Source organism: Scardinius erythrophthalmus, assembly GCF_964197995.2.
Source record: "Scardinius erythrophthalmus genome assembly, chromosome: 18".
NCBI lineage: Eukaryota > Metazoa > Chordata > Actinopteri > Cypriniformes > Leuciscidae > Scardinius > Scardinius erythrophthalmus.
The window spans coordinates 33,721,241-33,738,144 of NC_138238.1; the positions used below are offsets into that span (position 1 = coordinate 33,721,241).

At 41.3% G+C, this 16,904-nt stretch overlaps 1 protein-coding gene across 4 annotated transcripts in view; it reads left to right on the forward strand.

Annotated features, from left to right (window-relative positions):
* Positions 1-16,904, forward strand: part of pcdh15b (protocadherin-related 15b) — a 235,274-nt gene that overhangs the window by 160,823 nt on the left and 57,547 nt on the right. For all 4 annotated transcript variants that reach the window (XM_081393091.1, XM_081393093.1, XM_081393092.1 and 1 more), the window contains 2 exons: positions 13,128-13,268; positions 15,518-15,630. In XM_081393091.1, coding sequence (XP_081249217.1) covers positions 13,128-13,268; positions 15,518-15,630 — 254 coding nt within the window. The remainder of the gene's footprint in view (positions 1-13,127; positions 13,269-15,517; positions 15,631-16,904) is intronic.

The window sequence follows — 16,904 nt, forward strand, 5'->3', positions numbered from 1 at the left end:
GAACCGTGGCACCGAGGATGAAGAAATTTTTATGGTATGTTGGTCTACTAGACTTTTACAGAAAAATTTCGTTTGGTCCCCGGGGGCCACTTCCCCCCCCCGCGCTGGGGCCCCCGTAAATTTTTCGTCAACGATACCAGGGACACCGAAGCACCGGGGAACATGAAATTTGGTGGGCATGTAGCCCCACTAGACTTCTAAGGAAAAATTTCGTTTGGTCCCCGGGGGCCACTCCCCCCCCGCGCTGGGCCCCCCCAAACCCAAAAAAATGCAGTTTTTCCTAAATAACTACCTGAACCGTGGCACCGAGGATGAAGAAATTTTTATGGTATGTTGGTCTATTAGACTTTTACAGAAAAATTTCGTTTGGTCCCCGGGGGCCACTTAAGCCACCCCCCCCCCCCCCCCGCGCTGGGGCCCCCGTAAATTTTTCGTCAACGATACCAGGGACACCGAAGCACCGGGGAACATGAAATTTGGTGGGCATGTAGCCCCACTAGACTTCTAAGGAAAAATTTCGTTTGGTCCCCGGGGGCCACTCCCCCCCCGCGCTGGGCCCCCCCAAACCCAAAAAAATGCAGTTTTTCCTAAATAACTACCTGAACCGTGGCACCGAGGATGAAGAAATTTTTATGGTATGTTGGTCTACTAGACTTTTACAGAAAAATTTTGTTTGGTCCCCGGGGGCCACTTCCCCCCCCGCGCTGGGGCCCCCGTAAATTTTTCGTCAACGATACCAGGGACACCGAAGCACCGGGGAACATGAAATTTGGTGGGCATGTAGCCCCACTAGACTTCTAAGGAAAAATTTAGTTTGGTCCCCGGGGGCCACTCCCCCCCCCCCCGCGCTGGGCCCCCCCAAACCCCAAAAAATGCAGTTTTTCCTAAATAACTACCTGAACCGTGGCACCGAGGATGAAGAAATTTTTATGGTATGTTGGTCTACTAGACTTTTACGGAAAAATTTCATTTGGTCCCCGGGGGCCACTTCCCCCCCCCCCCCGCGCTGGGGCCCCCGTAAATTTTTCGTCAACGATACCAGGGACACCGAAGCACCGGGGAACATGAAATTTGGTGGGCATGTAGCCCCACTAAATTTTTCGTCAACGATACCAGGGACACCGAAGCACCGGGGAACATGAAATTTGGTGGGCATGTAGCCCCACTAGACTTCTAAGGAAAAATTTCGTTTGGTCCCCGGGGGCCACTCCCCCCCCGCGCTGGGCCCCCCCAAACCCAAAAAAATGCAGTTTTTCCTAAATAACTACCTGAACCGTGGCACCGAGGATGAAGAAATTTTTATGGTATGTTGGTCTACTAGACTTTTACGGAAAAATTTCATTTGGTCCCCGGGGGCCACTTCCCCCCCCCCCCCCGCGCTGGGGCCCCCGTAAATTTTTCGTCAACGATACCAGGGACACCGAAGCACCGGGGAACATGAAATTTGGTGGGCATGTAGCCCCACTAAATTTTTCGTCAACGATACCAGGGACACCGAAGCAACCGGGGAACATGAAATTTGGTGGGCATGTAGCCCCACTAGACTTCTAAGGAAAAATTTCGTTTGGTCCCCGGGGGCCACTCCCCCCCCGCGCTGGGCCCCCCCAAACCCAAAAAAATGCAGTTTTTCCTAAATAACTACCTGAACCGTGGCACCGAGGATGAAGAAATTTTTATGGTATGTTGGTCTATTAGACTTTTACAGAAAAATTTCGTTTGGTTCCCGGGGGCCACTTCCCCCCCCCCCTGCGCTGGGGCCCCCGTAAATTTTTCGTCAACGATACCAGGGACACCGAAGCACCGGGGAACATGAAATTTGGTGGGCATGTAGCCCCACTAGACTTCTAAGGAAAAATTTCGTTTGGTCCCCGGGGGCCACTCCCCCCCCGCGCTGGGCCCCCCCAAACCCAAAAAAATGCAGTTTTTCCTAAATAACTACCTGAACCGTGGCACCGAGGATGAAGAAATTTTTATGGTATGTTGGTCTACTAGACTTTTACAGAAAAATTTCGTTTGGTCCCCGGGGGCCACTTCCCCCCCCCCGCGCTGGGGCCCCCGTAAATTTTTCGTCAACGATACCAGGGACACCGAAGCACCGGGGAACATGAAATTTGGTGGGCATGTAGCCCCACTAGACTTCTAAGGAAAATTTTGTTTGGTCCCCGGGGGCCACTCCCCCCCCCGCGCTGGGCCCCCCCAAACCCCAAAAAATGCAGTTTTTCCTAAATAACTACCTGAACCGTGGCACCGAGGATGAAAATTTTTTTATGGTATGTTGGTCTACTAGACTTTTACGGAAAAATTTCATTTGGTCCCCGGGGGCCACTTCCCCCCCCGCGCTGGGGCCCCCATAAATTTTTCGTCAACGATACCAGGGACACCGAAGCACCGGGGAACATGAAATTTGGTGGGCATGTAGCCCCACTAGACTTCTAAGGAAAAATTTCGTTTGGTCCCCGGGGGCCACTCCCCCCCCCCCCCCGCGCTGGCCCCCCCCAAACCCAAAACAATGCAGTTTTTCCTAAATAACTACCTGAACCGTGGCACCGAGGATGAAAAAATTTTTATGGTATGTTGGTCTACTAGACTTTTACGGAAAAATTTCATTTGGTCCCCGGGGGCCACTTCCCCCCCCCGCGCTGGGGCCCCCGTAAATTTTTCGTCAACGATACCAGGGACACCGAAGCACCGGGGAACATGAAATTTGGTGGGCATGTAGCCCCACTAGACTTCTAAGGAAAAATTTCGTTTGGTCCCCGGGGGCCACTCCCCCCCCCCCGCGCGCTGGCCCCCCCCCAAACCCAAAACAATGCAGTTTTTCCTAAATAACTACCTGAACCGTGGCACCGAGGATGAAGAAATTTTTATGGTATGTTGGTCTACTAGACTTTTAGGGAAAAATTTCGTTTGGTCCCCGGGGGCCACTTCCCCCCCGCGCTGGGGCCCCCGTAAATTTTTCGTCAACGATACCAGGGACACCGAAGCACCGGGGAACATGAAATTTGGTGGGCATGTAGCCCCACTAGACTTCTAAGGAAAAATTTAGTTTGGTCCCCGGGGGCCACTCCCCCCCCCGCGCTGGGCCCCCCCAAACCCAAAAAAAATGCAGTTTTTCCTAAATAACTACCTGAACCGTGGCACCGAGGATGAAGAAATTTTTATGGTATGTTGGTCTACTAGACTTTTAGGGAAAAATTTCGTTTGGTCCCCGGGGGCCACTTCCCCCCCCCCCCCCCCCGCGCTGGGGCCCCCGTAAATTTTTCGTCAACGATACCAGGGACACCGAAGCACCGGGGAACATGAAATTTGGTGGGCATGTAGCCCCACTAGACTTCTAAGGAAAAATTTCGTTTGGTCCCCGGGGGCCACTCCCCCCCCCCCGCGCTGGGCCCCCCCAAACCCCAAAAAATGCAGTTTTTCCTAAATAACTACCTGAACCGTGGCACCGAGGATGAAGAAATTTTTATGGTATGTTGGTCTACTAGACTTTTAGGGAAAAATTTCGTTTGGTCCCCGGGGGCCACTTTCCCCCCCCCCGCGCTGGGGCCCCCGTAAATTTTTTGTCAACGATACCAGGGACACTGAAGCACCGGGGAACATGAAATTTGGTGGGCATGTAGCCCCACTAGACTTCTAAGGAAAAATTTCGTTTGGTCCCCGGGGGCCACTCCCCCCCCGCGCTGGGCCCCCCCAAACCCAAAAAAATGCAGTTTTTCCTAAATAACTACCTGAACCGTGGCACCGAGGATGAAGAAATTTTTATGGTATGTTGGTCTACTAGACTTTTACAGAAAAATTTCGTTTGGTCCCCGGGGGCCACTTCCCCCCCTGAGCTGGGGCCCCCGTAAATTTTTCGTCAACGATACCAGGGACACCGAAGCACCGGGGAACATGAAATTTGGTGGGCATGTAGCCCCACTAGACTTCTACGGAAAAATTTCGTTTGGTCCCCGGGGGCCACTCCCCCCCCCCCCCGCGCTGGGCCCCCCCAAACCCAAAAAAATGCAGTTTTTCCTAAATAACTACCTGAACCGTGGCAACGAGGATGAAGAAATTTTTATGGTATGTTGCTCTTAAGGGCCCACATCAACCTAGCCCATAATCACTCATTTGTGATTTGCGCCCCTCCCATAAAAAATGAAAATGCAATATTATTCTGCTTTAATCGCCCCTATCTTCAGTGGAGATGTTCAGAACTGCACCATATTTCATGTGTATGATTAACTTGACATCCTCTGGGGGTATCCTCTGCTAAGTTTTGTAGAATTTCATCCATGGGGGGGTATAAAATAAATTCATTTATGTGCACATTGAGGGCCCTATTTTAACGATCTGAAACGCAAGTGTCAAAGCGCAAAGCGCAAGTAACTTTGTGGGCGGGTCTTGGCGCTGTTGCTATTTTCCCGGCGGGATAAATGACTCTTGCGCCAGGCGCAAATCTAAAATGGGTTGGTCTGAAGTAGCTTCGTTATTCATAGGTGTGGTTTGGGCGTAACGTGAAATAAACCAATCAGAGCGTCATCTCACATTCCCTTTAAGAGCAGGCGCACTTGTTCTAAAGCGGATTCCTATTATAACAGCGGATTTGCCAGGCGCGCGCCAGGAGCGTTTCACATCCGAGGAGAGCAACGCTCTCGTCAGGGACGTTGGGGAAGGAGAAACCCACCCAAATTAACTTCGGTTAAAAAGGCGTATGATAATTTGGGTAAATGTGTAAGTTAGATGTATGCTTTTATAATAAATTATCTAACTATCTATCTATCTATCTATCTATCTATCTATCTATCTATCTATCTATCGTAATAATGTATGATTTGCAAAAATGAAAACTGCTGCTTCTGTGTAGATGAGACAATCAAAGTGTATGCGCGTTGTGCACACGCTACATTGATTATGGCCAAGCATGCGCCCTTAAAATAGCACATGAATAACATGCGCAATGCGCCACTGACTTTAAACTATTTTTTCCTGGTTAGTGGCGCAATTGTTTTCTAAACCTGCAAAATAGCATGAAGGAACGTTTGCGCCGGAACACGCCTCCTTTTTTGCGCTGAACCGCCCAGGGAGCGCAAGTTCATTCCCTAGTTTAGCGACGTGCTTCTGTGGAGGGAAAAGCGCGCTTTGCGCGGGTGCAAAATAGGAATGATACATGCGTCGGTGTACAAAGTCAATTGCGCTGGGTGCAAGATAGGGCCCTTAGTGACTGTACACTCATCGGCCTGTAGATGGTGCTGTTGAGCGAAGGGTTGCTGGTTTAGGATGATACTGTCACACACACACATGCAGGAATACAAAGAAACGCAAGCATGCACACACACTGACATCCACACGCACAGACACACACCCATACACACACATACAAATCCACATGCACAGACACACACACACAAACACACACGTGCACACATGTACGCACACATACATACACGCACAGACACACACACACACACACACACACAGACACACACATACAAACACACACACACATACACACACACACACACACACACACACACACAGACAGACATGCACATACTATTACTTTTTTTAGGTATATACATAAACACGCAATACAGCCAAATTACTCCACGTCATTTATTTTTGTGGAAAGCCAGTGCAGGCCTGAGCGGCGGTCATATTTTGTACCGCGATGCGGTACATCTAGTTACAGTTGTTTTGAGCACAGACTTGCTATATGACACTTTCATTTGAGTAGAATATCCCAGTGGAGATCACTGAACTTTCTTTTCAGACTAAAATCGTGTCAGATCATCTTCCACAGTGTAGAGAGAGCACACATGTTTGCCAGATTATATATACAGTATATATAAAAAAATAAATAGAGAAAAGAGAAAAGCTCTGATTGGGGGATTTCAAATCTTGACATCTAGCAACCACAAACCTGAAAGCTGTAATATTTTGTCTCCGACAAAAACAATGAGAGAGATTTTGGTAAAGTTTTTATTTTGTAACTACAATTTAGTCGCTTTTTTTGTCAACGAAACGTGTCATTGATTGATGAAAAAAACGTAGATCTTACAGTGTGAAAAGGCTTACAGCAAGGATCATGTTCGTACAGTCTGACAAACAATAATCATAAAGGACTGGTATAAATTGTACAGTGTGTTCCTAGCTTTAGTCAATGATGAAAATTTTTCGTCATACTGTAGATTTCGTTAAATTAACACTAATCCAAATGATTCGGTACAGAAAAGGTTTTTTTTTTTTTTGGCATAGTTGCTTGAGAGCAACGACATTGCTCTTATATATATATATATATATATATATATATATATATATATCAGTGACGTGCGGTCTGGGTAGGCAAACTAGGCACTGCCTACCCTGCCAAAATTCAAAAATAAAATTGTTTATTAAATAATAAACTTGTATTTGTATTTTTACTGTTTATTCTTGTGATTTATATATGCAATATGTGTGTTATGATGACAAATGTAGCAGTTACGCATAATCAAATAAAAAACAAATCGTAGAATAAGCAGTGCTTTTACTGTCCATTCATTGCAGACGGCAAGCGAAAAACCCATGTTGCGCATGCGCACTTCGATCCTGTATTCTTTAACATGTACGTAAAAAAGCACAACTCTGCTGTGCCTTTGGACGTAAATATGGTATGCCCGTAACATCTCCGTAACATATCAGACATGGACCAATTAAAATCGAGATATTACTGGACATTTGCGCAGCTAACGTCATTAACGTTACACCACAGCTAGCCTACATGCCTAATCCCCGCGCCAAATTCAAAGCCAAAATGACAGCACCGGAGTTAAAAGGCCGTCATCACAGAGTTTAATGTTTTAAATTGAGAACCAGAGACTTTGCAAACTGAAGGCCCGTAAAGACGAGTTTTACAAAGCTGTGATCGACGTCTTCACGAGGAAAGGGCGGCGGATGAATTTTATGTAGGCTACAAATAATCTACCGATTGGTGAGTCAAAAACTATTTTGGGCTTAATATTGAATTGATAAATATGGTTGAATTAATGCAAGCCATTTGCCTTCATATTCAATTGAGCAGTGTGTGATTTTACTTTTACTTTTGGCCGTTGTGCAACAATAAGGATTAATAATGGTTGCATTCTAATGCTGGAGTGGACATAAACTACTGTTACCGGTGTGTGCCTGTGTGCTGCGCTTGTGTGTGTGTGTGACGTGCGTGTATGTGTGTGTGTGTGTGTGTGTGTGTGTGTGTGTGTGTGAGACGTGTGTGTGTGTGACAGAGAGAGAGAGAGATACATCCTGATTTGTACATTTCTTGATATGCCGCGCTTGTGTGTAACGTTTACTGTTATTATGTATTATTAGCCTAAACAATAAATCAGGTAATCTGGCTTTCATAACTCAGTGCCTAGCCTCTTTAAGACATCACCGCACGTCACTGATATATATATATATTTAATGTGACATTAAAACACAGATGTTGCATTTACTGCTGTCACACTACTGAACAAAAATGAAGTTAGGTTAGTAGCATCGCTGCTTCTGTTAACTACTTAACACTGGGACTACATGAGTGATTTGAACAAATAATTATGTGAGCATACATCTGTTGTGGCGCTAAACCGAAATTGAATTTCTGACTCCGACGTCAACTTGAGCGATACACAAGGACTTTATTAGTGAGCGTTCTGATAAATGGCACTGTACAAAATGTCAGCTCATTGCATTTACAGGAGCAATGTAAATATGTGTAAGCGACACTGTTTATCTGTCTTTGAAACTGAGGGATACTTATCTTCTTCACTGTATCTGATCATGCAGAAAGCTGTTATCACTCATAAGAGCTGGAGCATTTTGTTGCAAATGGTGGTTGTTGAATGTCAGTTATCTATTTATTTTTTGCACGAGTCAGAGTCTAGAAACTACAACCTCTCAGTTCCTGCCATAAATGACATTTCAATGGGTCAATTTTGGCAGGAAAGCAGTGCTAAGGAATACAGGGCTCGGTTTTGAATCTCTTTTCACTTGTAATGGGTTTTATTTTTAGAATATTCTTTGCTGCTTGCAAGTAGTCATTTGAGCTGCAACTTCTGGTATTCAACCCTCTTGAGTTGTTGCAGACCATTTTAACCTGCTTTTGACTATAGCGCAGATTTAATGCAACTTAATGTACACTCTTAAAAATAAAGGTTTCAAATTGGTGTTTTTGCCATAAATGAACCATTTTCTGTTCCCCAAAGAACCTTTCCGTCAACAGTTCTTGAAATAACCACTTTGTCTCCCTTTAGTGTGAAGAACATTCTAAAAATCTTAAGAACCCCTTTCCACTATAAAGAACCTTTTTGTGGAATGGAAAGTTTCCATGAATGTTAAAGGTTCTTCATGGAACCATAAATGCCAATAAAGAACCTTTATTTTTAAGAGTGTACACTTTTCAGTCTGATTCACAGGTTGTCACCTTGTTTTATGCACACTCTCAGTAACAAACAACGAATTGTGACTTTTGAGTTGTTATTTGCAGGATTTTCATTGTCATAAATGTGATTTACAGGCCTGGAAAACTCTTGAAAAAAATAATTGTAGAACTTTTTGTTGAAATTTGTAGACAACATCAGTGTTTCCAGTCACTCTCTGTTCTAAAGTATTTCTTGGCTTGTTTTAGGGATTATTATAGAATCCTCATCACAAACTAATGGAAAAGTCATTGAAAAGTCTTGGGAAAATCAGTGAAATTCATTGGTCAGAAAATGAGAAAATCATTTCATGTTTAATGTGTGGTCAAACTGATGCTTGATCGGATTGGAGCAGCAGAATTAAAAACCTGAGCAAAAAGTTCCCAAGACTTTGTATCAGAAAGTGTTCTTGTCCCTCTTTAAACTGTTCGCTTTTTTTTTCTTTTTTTTTTTTTCTCTCTGTAATTGGAGGCTTAGGCTACCCGTGATTACTCGTTACGCATCCAGAAATGTTGATATCATTAAAAAGTTGCATTTCTTAATGAGGGCAGGGTAATGACAGTCTACTGGGCTTTCTGTATCAAGAGTTCAATTAGTATTCTAATTTACCATCTTGCCTAATAATGTTTTCGATGTGCTGCACAATTAACAAAATCCTATAAACAGCTTGTGTGGTAATCATTCACTGAAGTGGTATGAAGTAATGCATCCAAGATTGAAAGACATTTCCCCATTAATATGACTGATTTGTTCTAGTCACGTGTTGTTGTGGACCATTTTAATTGTGAGCCTCTTCATTAGCCTCGGGGAATATGTACTGCTCAATCGTGTTTGTGTTTGTCACTGTTGTGATAGTGTGAGTCTGGATTTGTTCCTGTGTTAGCGCTACATTGGTCCAGATACAGGTATATTTGTGTGCCCCTTGTCCCTGAGGTCTTCTGTAGCAGACGGTGATTGAGTTAGTTCCAGGGGCCCTAGAGCCCTAGTGATCAGCTCAAGTTGTAAAGGCAGAAGAGGCCCGGGTCCCTTGAGCCCTATTGGTCAGCTCACACTGAATATTCTGAGAGGCTCAGGAGCCTTAGTGACTGCTTGCACTACATACACAAAAGGACCCATTGCCCCAGAATCCATAGCAATCAGCTCGCACTGTATACATTCAGGGTCCCCGGAGCCCTAGTGGTCAGCTTATGCTGTAAAGGCTTGCACTATATATTTTAGGAGCCTGAGGGGCCCTAATGGTTAGCCTGCAGTTTATGAGCCAAAGGCACTGGTTCAGTTTTCTCGGGCTGTGCACCCAGAGGCTTTGGAGGCCTCTGGCCAGTCTGAGGCACTATAGTACTGGCCCTATCCATAATTCAACCATATAGTTTGTTTCCTAAAAAAAAAACATTCAGATAGCATCTCAGGGACTCTCATTGAGTTATAATTTGGCATACTGTATTTGACCTCATGTGAAGCACCTTGTTATCCTCTTGCACATTAAGCAATTAACAATAGCACTATCAATATTTTACATGGTGATCTTTGAGTGAGCAAATGTTTTAAAGCTAATTTGACAGCATATTACTTCCCAGCCTGTTAAAACACGGCTGATAGAGCCTTTTGCAGATATTCAGGCAGAAATCATCACATCCAAAGCAGTGCTTCTTCCGTAAATTACTTCAATCTTGTTCATGGACTTTTGCATATTCTCTTGGCAAATTAAATACACACACAAAAAGAAAATAAAAATCCACTAAGCAACATCATTTTCAAGGGTTATTTTGTACTGGAACATAATGATTTTGTTTTTCGCAAACAGCAGCTCTTATTTACGACATCTCTTCAGCGGGCTGAAGGGTGACCGGTGACTGGGTTTGTTTTGCTGTCTATCAATGTGTTTCTGGCAACTCTCTCCTTTTCTCTATTCTCTGAGCATCTGTCAGATGGCACTTCATACTGGCATCTGATGTGTTCTCATGCCCATCTGCGTGTTTTATTCATTAGCCATCCTCACACACACAGAAATAAATAAGAATTAAACCTGAGCGCTGTCTTATCCACGCCTTCCTTAATACCTTGTGGAAAAAAGAGAAGAAGCTCTGACTTTTTCTGGGCACGATGCAATCATATCTGCAATTATAGAGTCTCATCAAATTAAAAAGACATCAAATATTAACCTTCTGGTGCTCTTCGGTCAGTTTTTACCGAAACATTTTATGTTTACTTGATCGGAATGGTACAAACCTTGGTAAAGGTTTTGGCACTTATGTTAACACACACACACACACACACACACACACTAAAAAAAAAAAAAAAAAAAAAAAATTCATGGACATAATTTAAAAAGGCTAAATGGTCCTGAAAAAAAGTGTCACTCTTGTGCTTCTTGCGGTCAAAAATGACTGCATTGGAAATGAATGGGAGACGAATATCATAGTGAAAACCTTTGGTACTGCGGCCAAACAAAATTTTACTGAAAGCTCATTTTTTGAGATATCAAGCTCAAATTTGGAACAAAACTTGTTTATATTTATGGCTATGACTTGTAGTCTTTGAAAATGTATAAAGTATTTCATTTAAAAATTTTAAATAGTATTTTGTGCATTTCTAATAACAATAAACGCAAAATCATTTTTATATTAAATTATTATTTTTTATTTTTTTACTTTTTTCACTTCAGCAATAATCTGCCAAGTGGTGTCTTTGAAAAGAGATCAAACTTAAGTCTGTGCTCTACAGCGTTCAAGATTTATGACAGTTTAAGGTGGAAATTTTTATTTTCAGCAGGTCTATGCTCAGAAAGTGAATAAATGGATTTTAAATACAGTGTAAATATAATTTAGTATCATAAAATCCCCTAAAAATACAAAATATTAAATAAAAAAATATTATCAAACTAAAATATAGTACATTCATTTCATTGAAAAAAAAAAAAAGAATTTCGGTCACATTTGAGGTCAAGAAATGAGAGTGACGTTAATCAAACTCATCAGGATTTTAAAAGAGCAGCGATGAAATGTAATGTATGATAAAACACAGTGTGGCATAAGAAGCCCCATGACCCCAGTCCTCTCCATACGCCCTGAAGACACAGGAGTGAGCTGAAATATCATTTATAGTCTGATTTCACAGCAAACACATGCCCCGACTGGCACTACGTGTGGTGCTGTCCCCACCCGTGGGTGGATGGATGGGTTTTTCAGCACGTTCTCGCGAGGACAGGCCCACCCGCTGGCTCCATTTCTCACCCGGCATCACCCTCGTAATTATCTCCATCTCAGCGGGTTACAAAACCCTTTTGTCCCCAGGCCAACTCTACACATTGACTCTCACAGACTTATGAAACTCACAGCGGGATACGTGACTTTAGAAGAACAGAATCAAATGAACAAATTGAGTTTGTCAGATTTATTTGAATCCTGCTAAGAGCGCTCTGCAAAAGAATTTACTTTGACCATTGCTTGAAAGATTTTGGTTTAAACATGCTTTACACCTATTAGAGTTTGTGTCTTGTATCTTGATTTATAGCTCTAAAAGCTAGAATACAGTATATGACTTTTGCCCAGATTTGCAGTCTGAACTTGGTCGGCAGATTTTGGCCGGTCAGATTGGACAGATTTCACAGAAAAGCGTACTAGATATCTGTACTATGATTCTGTCCAATTGGAGGATATCAAACATGTATGAAATTTTGAGCCAATTTTAGAACAATTTTTCATTTGTCTTGTGTTTCCTAGCAACAAGGCACATGTTTCCTTGAGTTGTGTTCGAAATGACTTGCAAGTTTTGTAGTATGTGACCCTTAGTTGTTTAGTGTACGATGCTCAATTCTTCTCTATAATTACCACATTCTCTCTTTTGAAAACCTTTTTATTTTGTATTTTAATATTAAAGGGATAGTTCACTCAAAAATGCCAATTCTGTCATTAATTGCTCACCCTCATGTCGTTCCAAACCCGTGAGACTTTCGTTCATCTTCGGAACACAAATGAAGATCTTTTTGATGAAATCTGAGAGATTTCTGTCCCTCTGTTGACAACTACCACTTTGACGCTTCAAAAACGTCATAAAGAGATCGTAAAACTAATCCATATGAATTGAACAGTTTAGTCCAAATTTTCCGAAGCGACTCAATCGCTTTATATGATGAACAGACTGAATTTATTCACATATAAACATTGATCCCGAACATAAACAGAAGCTCAACCTCACTTTCTTGACGAGTGAGAACAAACCTCTTGCGGAACCCAAGAATGACCCTCATTGGCTCTCACATGTAAAGCGAACACACTTAAGCTTCCGTTTACCACAACTGATGTGTGTTTTAATGAATGTTTATATTAATAAACTCAAACTAAATTCAATCTGTTCATCATATAAAGCGATTGAGTCTCTTCAGAAAATTTGGACTAAACCACTTGAATCATATAGATTAGTTTTACAATCTCTTTATGAACTTTTTGAAGCTTCAAAGTGGTAGTTGCGTAGCAGTCAATGGAGGGACAGAAAGCTCTCAGATTTGATCAAAAAGATCTTCATTTGTGTTCCGAATATTGGGTTCCAAAGTCTTGCGTGTCTGGAACTACATGAGGGTGGGTGAGTAATTAATGAAGGAATTTTCATTTTTGGGTGAACTATCCCTTTAATACAAAATACTGATATAATTGGAACAAACAATGGCTTTGTTTTATTTATTTATTTATTTATTTATTTATTTTTATCTTTCAGGGTACATCGGCCAGTCGAGTTCACTATAAAGTGGATTTGGAGCATTTTTCTTACAGCACTAGTATCTTCGACGTGGAGGAGAACTCAGGCAATGTTCTCACCAGGGTCAATCTGAATGAGGAGCCCAACACTAAATTCAGTGTAAGTGCATAACAATCTTTTCTTAATACAGGGCTTGTCAACTTGCTACCTACAGGCCATAACTGGCCCATCAATCATTTTTATGCGTCCCACAGATTGATTTAGATGAAATTGCTGCACTGCCTGATGCTGTCAGAGTAAAACTAACTGACTGGTGAGTTTAGAAACACTCATCATAATGGTTCAAATTCAGACGGGATTGAAGCTTTTCTGGACATTTTCATGCATGACCCCTAGGGTTGGGTATCGATTGAATTTTAACGATTCCGATTCCAATTGCGATTCTGCTTATCGATTCCGATTCTTATTGGTTCCTAATTTGGATGTGTGTGAGTCGTCCTGCGCTTGAATGGTTTAAAATAAAAAAAAATTGTGAGCGCGCAATATGCATGTGCAGCACTTAAAATAGCATGTGAGTCATCTCGTGCTTGAATTGTTAAAAGTTATATTGAAATGCTCACAAAGGAATCAATAAGGAATAGAAATATTAATTTTATGACAAGTATCCGATTCCTGACCCTAGACCCAACACAATGGTTCTGTCTTATCAGATGCATTTACACATACAGCATCTATAAAAATACACTTTTTTTTTGTCTTGTATAGGATGATATTGTCATACAAAAAGAGAACATATCTTTTATATACTTTTCCACCAGTTCACAAGTCTCGTCTTTTGCACACTCAAAATTTTAAATGTAGACACGTGACAAGCGGGTTCGCATATAGAGCGATGCCGTGACATCTACGCCACAGTGAGATGAAAAAATCTCAGTCTTTTCCAAAAAAAAAAAAAAATCAAGCATTGTGGCATCTTGTCGTGTGACAAGAACCAGCTTCACCCTTTCCGTGACAACATTGAAAGCTCAGACAAAATGGATGAACAGCTGATTATATAGCTGTACAGGGCAGGGTTTTTTACTCATCCCCATAAATATATCTAGTTGCAGAGCTAATGCAAGGGCTGGAAATCAATTTATGCATTGCTGAAACTTCCTCGTCTTCATGGAAACCGCGGCTACTGATTGCTCAGCTACAGGCTCCCGATCACTTTTGAAAGGTGGAGAAAGTGGCGCGGCCGTAATGAACAGCCCCTTAATCAGTATTTTTTACTTGTTTTTCTGACAAACTTTGATCATCCTTAAAATTAGGTTGAGTTATGTGAGAAAAAGGAGTGTAAAATATAAAAAAAAAAAAAAAAAAAATATATATATATATATATATATATATATATATATATATATATATATATATATATATACTTTTATTACAATTCTAATAGAGACAGTAGTAGTGAGAAAACTAAAAAGGAAGTCAATTGGAGTCAATGGGAGGGGGGCTGCGGTGTTACGGGGGACCAGGATGGCACCATGAGCCTGACAGCTCAATACATTGGTGCATTTGTCCTGTCCACAAGACCACCACACAGACTAAGGCTTGTGCAGAGGTGCAAAGAGTACAAGAGTACAAGCAAAGAGTGATACCTTACAGTGAAAATGACTCCATTACATTACCTTTGCGACTACATGCCAGCTACCAGTCATTAGAATATTAGTAGAGTGTCTGCTTCATATCTGCTAACACTGAATTTTGATGGTCCCTCAACAGACATTCTACTGACTATAATAAACTTTGTAACTACATCGTATTATGTTAACCCTAACCTAACAGTCTACTACAGTCTACTAATTCTCTAATTAGAGTTAGTTGACATGTAGTTGCAAAGTTACTTATAGTTAGTAGATGGTCTAAAGTGGACCAATGAAATAAAGTGTAACCGTTACAAGACACCAATCCCAATACCACTTGAGTAAAAGTCTTAGAGTATCTGATTTTAACAGTACTTAAGTATTTTACTCATACTGAATGTCTTACCTCATTTTCAAATAGTTTTTTTTCTGTAAGCATAAACAAGAAAAACGATCTGCAAAGAGGAAAATAACAATGATCTTGTCTTATTTTAATGCAGTTTTCTAAAGTAAAGTAAATTTATTTTGTTTAAATATTGTTTATAACTTTTACTGCAACAAAATTATATTATATTATATTATATTATATTATATTATATTATATTATATTATATTATATTATATTATATTATATTATATTATATTATATTATATTATATTATATTTACTCTGAAATTAGTTGTGGCCTGTGTTAAAATTAGACTTTTATACAATCCTCAATGCGGATTCCTAGTCCTCTTTTTTTTTCTTAAAATTGATTGTTCTCTTGTTCCCAAACAGTTGGCGGTTATTGCCTATGATGATGGCGAGCCGATGAAGTTCAATAAGACTCTGGTGGAGATCACTGTCCTGCAGCCGTCCATAATTCCTGTGTTCACGCAGGAGGAGTACAGGTGAGCAAACACTTCATGTGAAAAAGAAAATACACCCTTTTGAATTCTATAGTTTTACGTAGCAGATTAGATTACGATTAATATTAATATTAGGTAAATACAACCTCAGATGAACAACAACACTAACTTTATTTATTTAACAAAAATAAAGCTAAAATGGAGAAGCCATGTGTGACAAACTTAGTACACCCTATGATTTAATTGCTTTGACAACCACCCTTAGTAGCAATAACAAAGTCATTATTTTCTATATGAATTTATTTGGTCCTGCCACAACATTTCAATCAGGTCGAGGTCTGAACTTTTACTGGGTTATTGCAACACCTTGATTCTTTCTTTTTCAGCCATTCTGCTGTAGATTTGCTGGTGTACTTGGGATATTTTCCTTCAGCCAAGCTTTAGCTGTCAGAGAGATGGCCTCACATTTGACTCTATAATACATTAGTATACAGATGAGTTCATTGGCAACTCAATGACTGCAAGGTGCCCAGGTCCTGTGGCTGCAAAACAAGCCAAAAATCATCTCTGCTCCACCACCGTGCTTGACAGTTGGAATGAGGTGTTTGTGCTGAAATGTTGTTTGGTTTTCGCCTAAAGTGGTGCTGTGCATTATGGCCAAACATCTCCAATTTGGTCTCGTCTGTCCAAAGGACATTGTTCCAGAAGTCATGTGGTTTGTTCAGATGCAACTTTGCAAACCTAAGCCGTGCTGCCATGTTCTTTTTAGAGAGAACTAAACAAGCCTTCCAAAACAAGCCATACTTGTTCATCTTTTTCTAATTGCACTGTCATGAACTTTAACATTTAACATGCCAGGTGAGGCCTGTAGAGTTTGAGGTGTAGCTCTTGGATGTTTTGCAGTTTCTGAGCAGTGCATGGTCTGATTTTGTGGTGAATTTGCTGGGATGTCCCCTCCTGGGAAGATTGGCAACTGTCTTGAATGTTTTCCACTTGTGAATAATCTCCCTCACTGTAGAATAATAGACTACAGATTTTTTTTTTTTAATTACCTTGTAAGCCTTCCCAGATATATAGGCAACAATAATTTCTTCTCTAAGATCATTGCACACCTGAATGCTCTAGGCCAGCAAACTGCCAAAACTTCTGCTTTTACACAGTTGGTCAAGCTTGCTGATGATCAATTAATCAAATGCATTTGATTAGCAGCGTCTAACTGCTACTTACCCTCTTAAAGTGTCCCTTTTCTGCTATTTTAAAGTTTCCTAATGTTTTGGAGTCTCCTACAACAGGTTTGCATGCATCAAAGGTCAAAA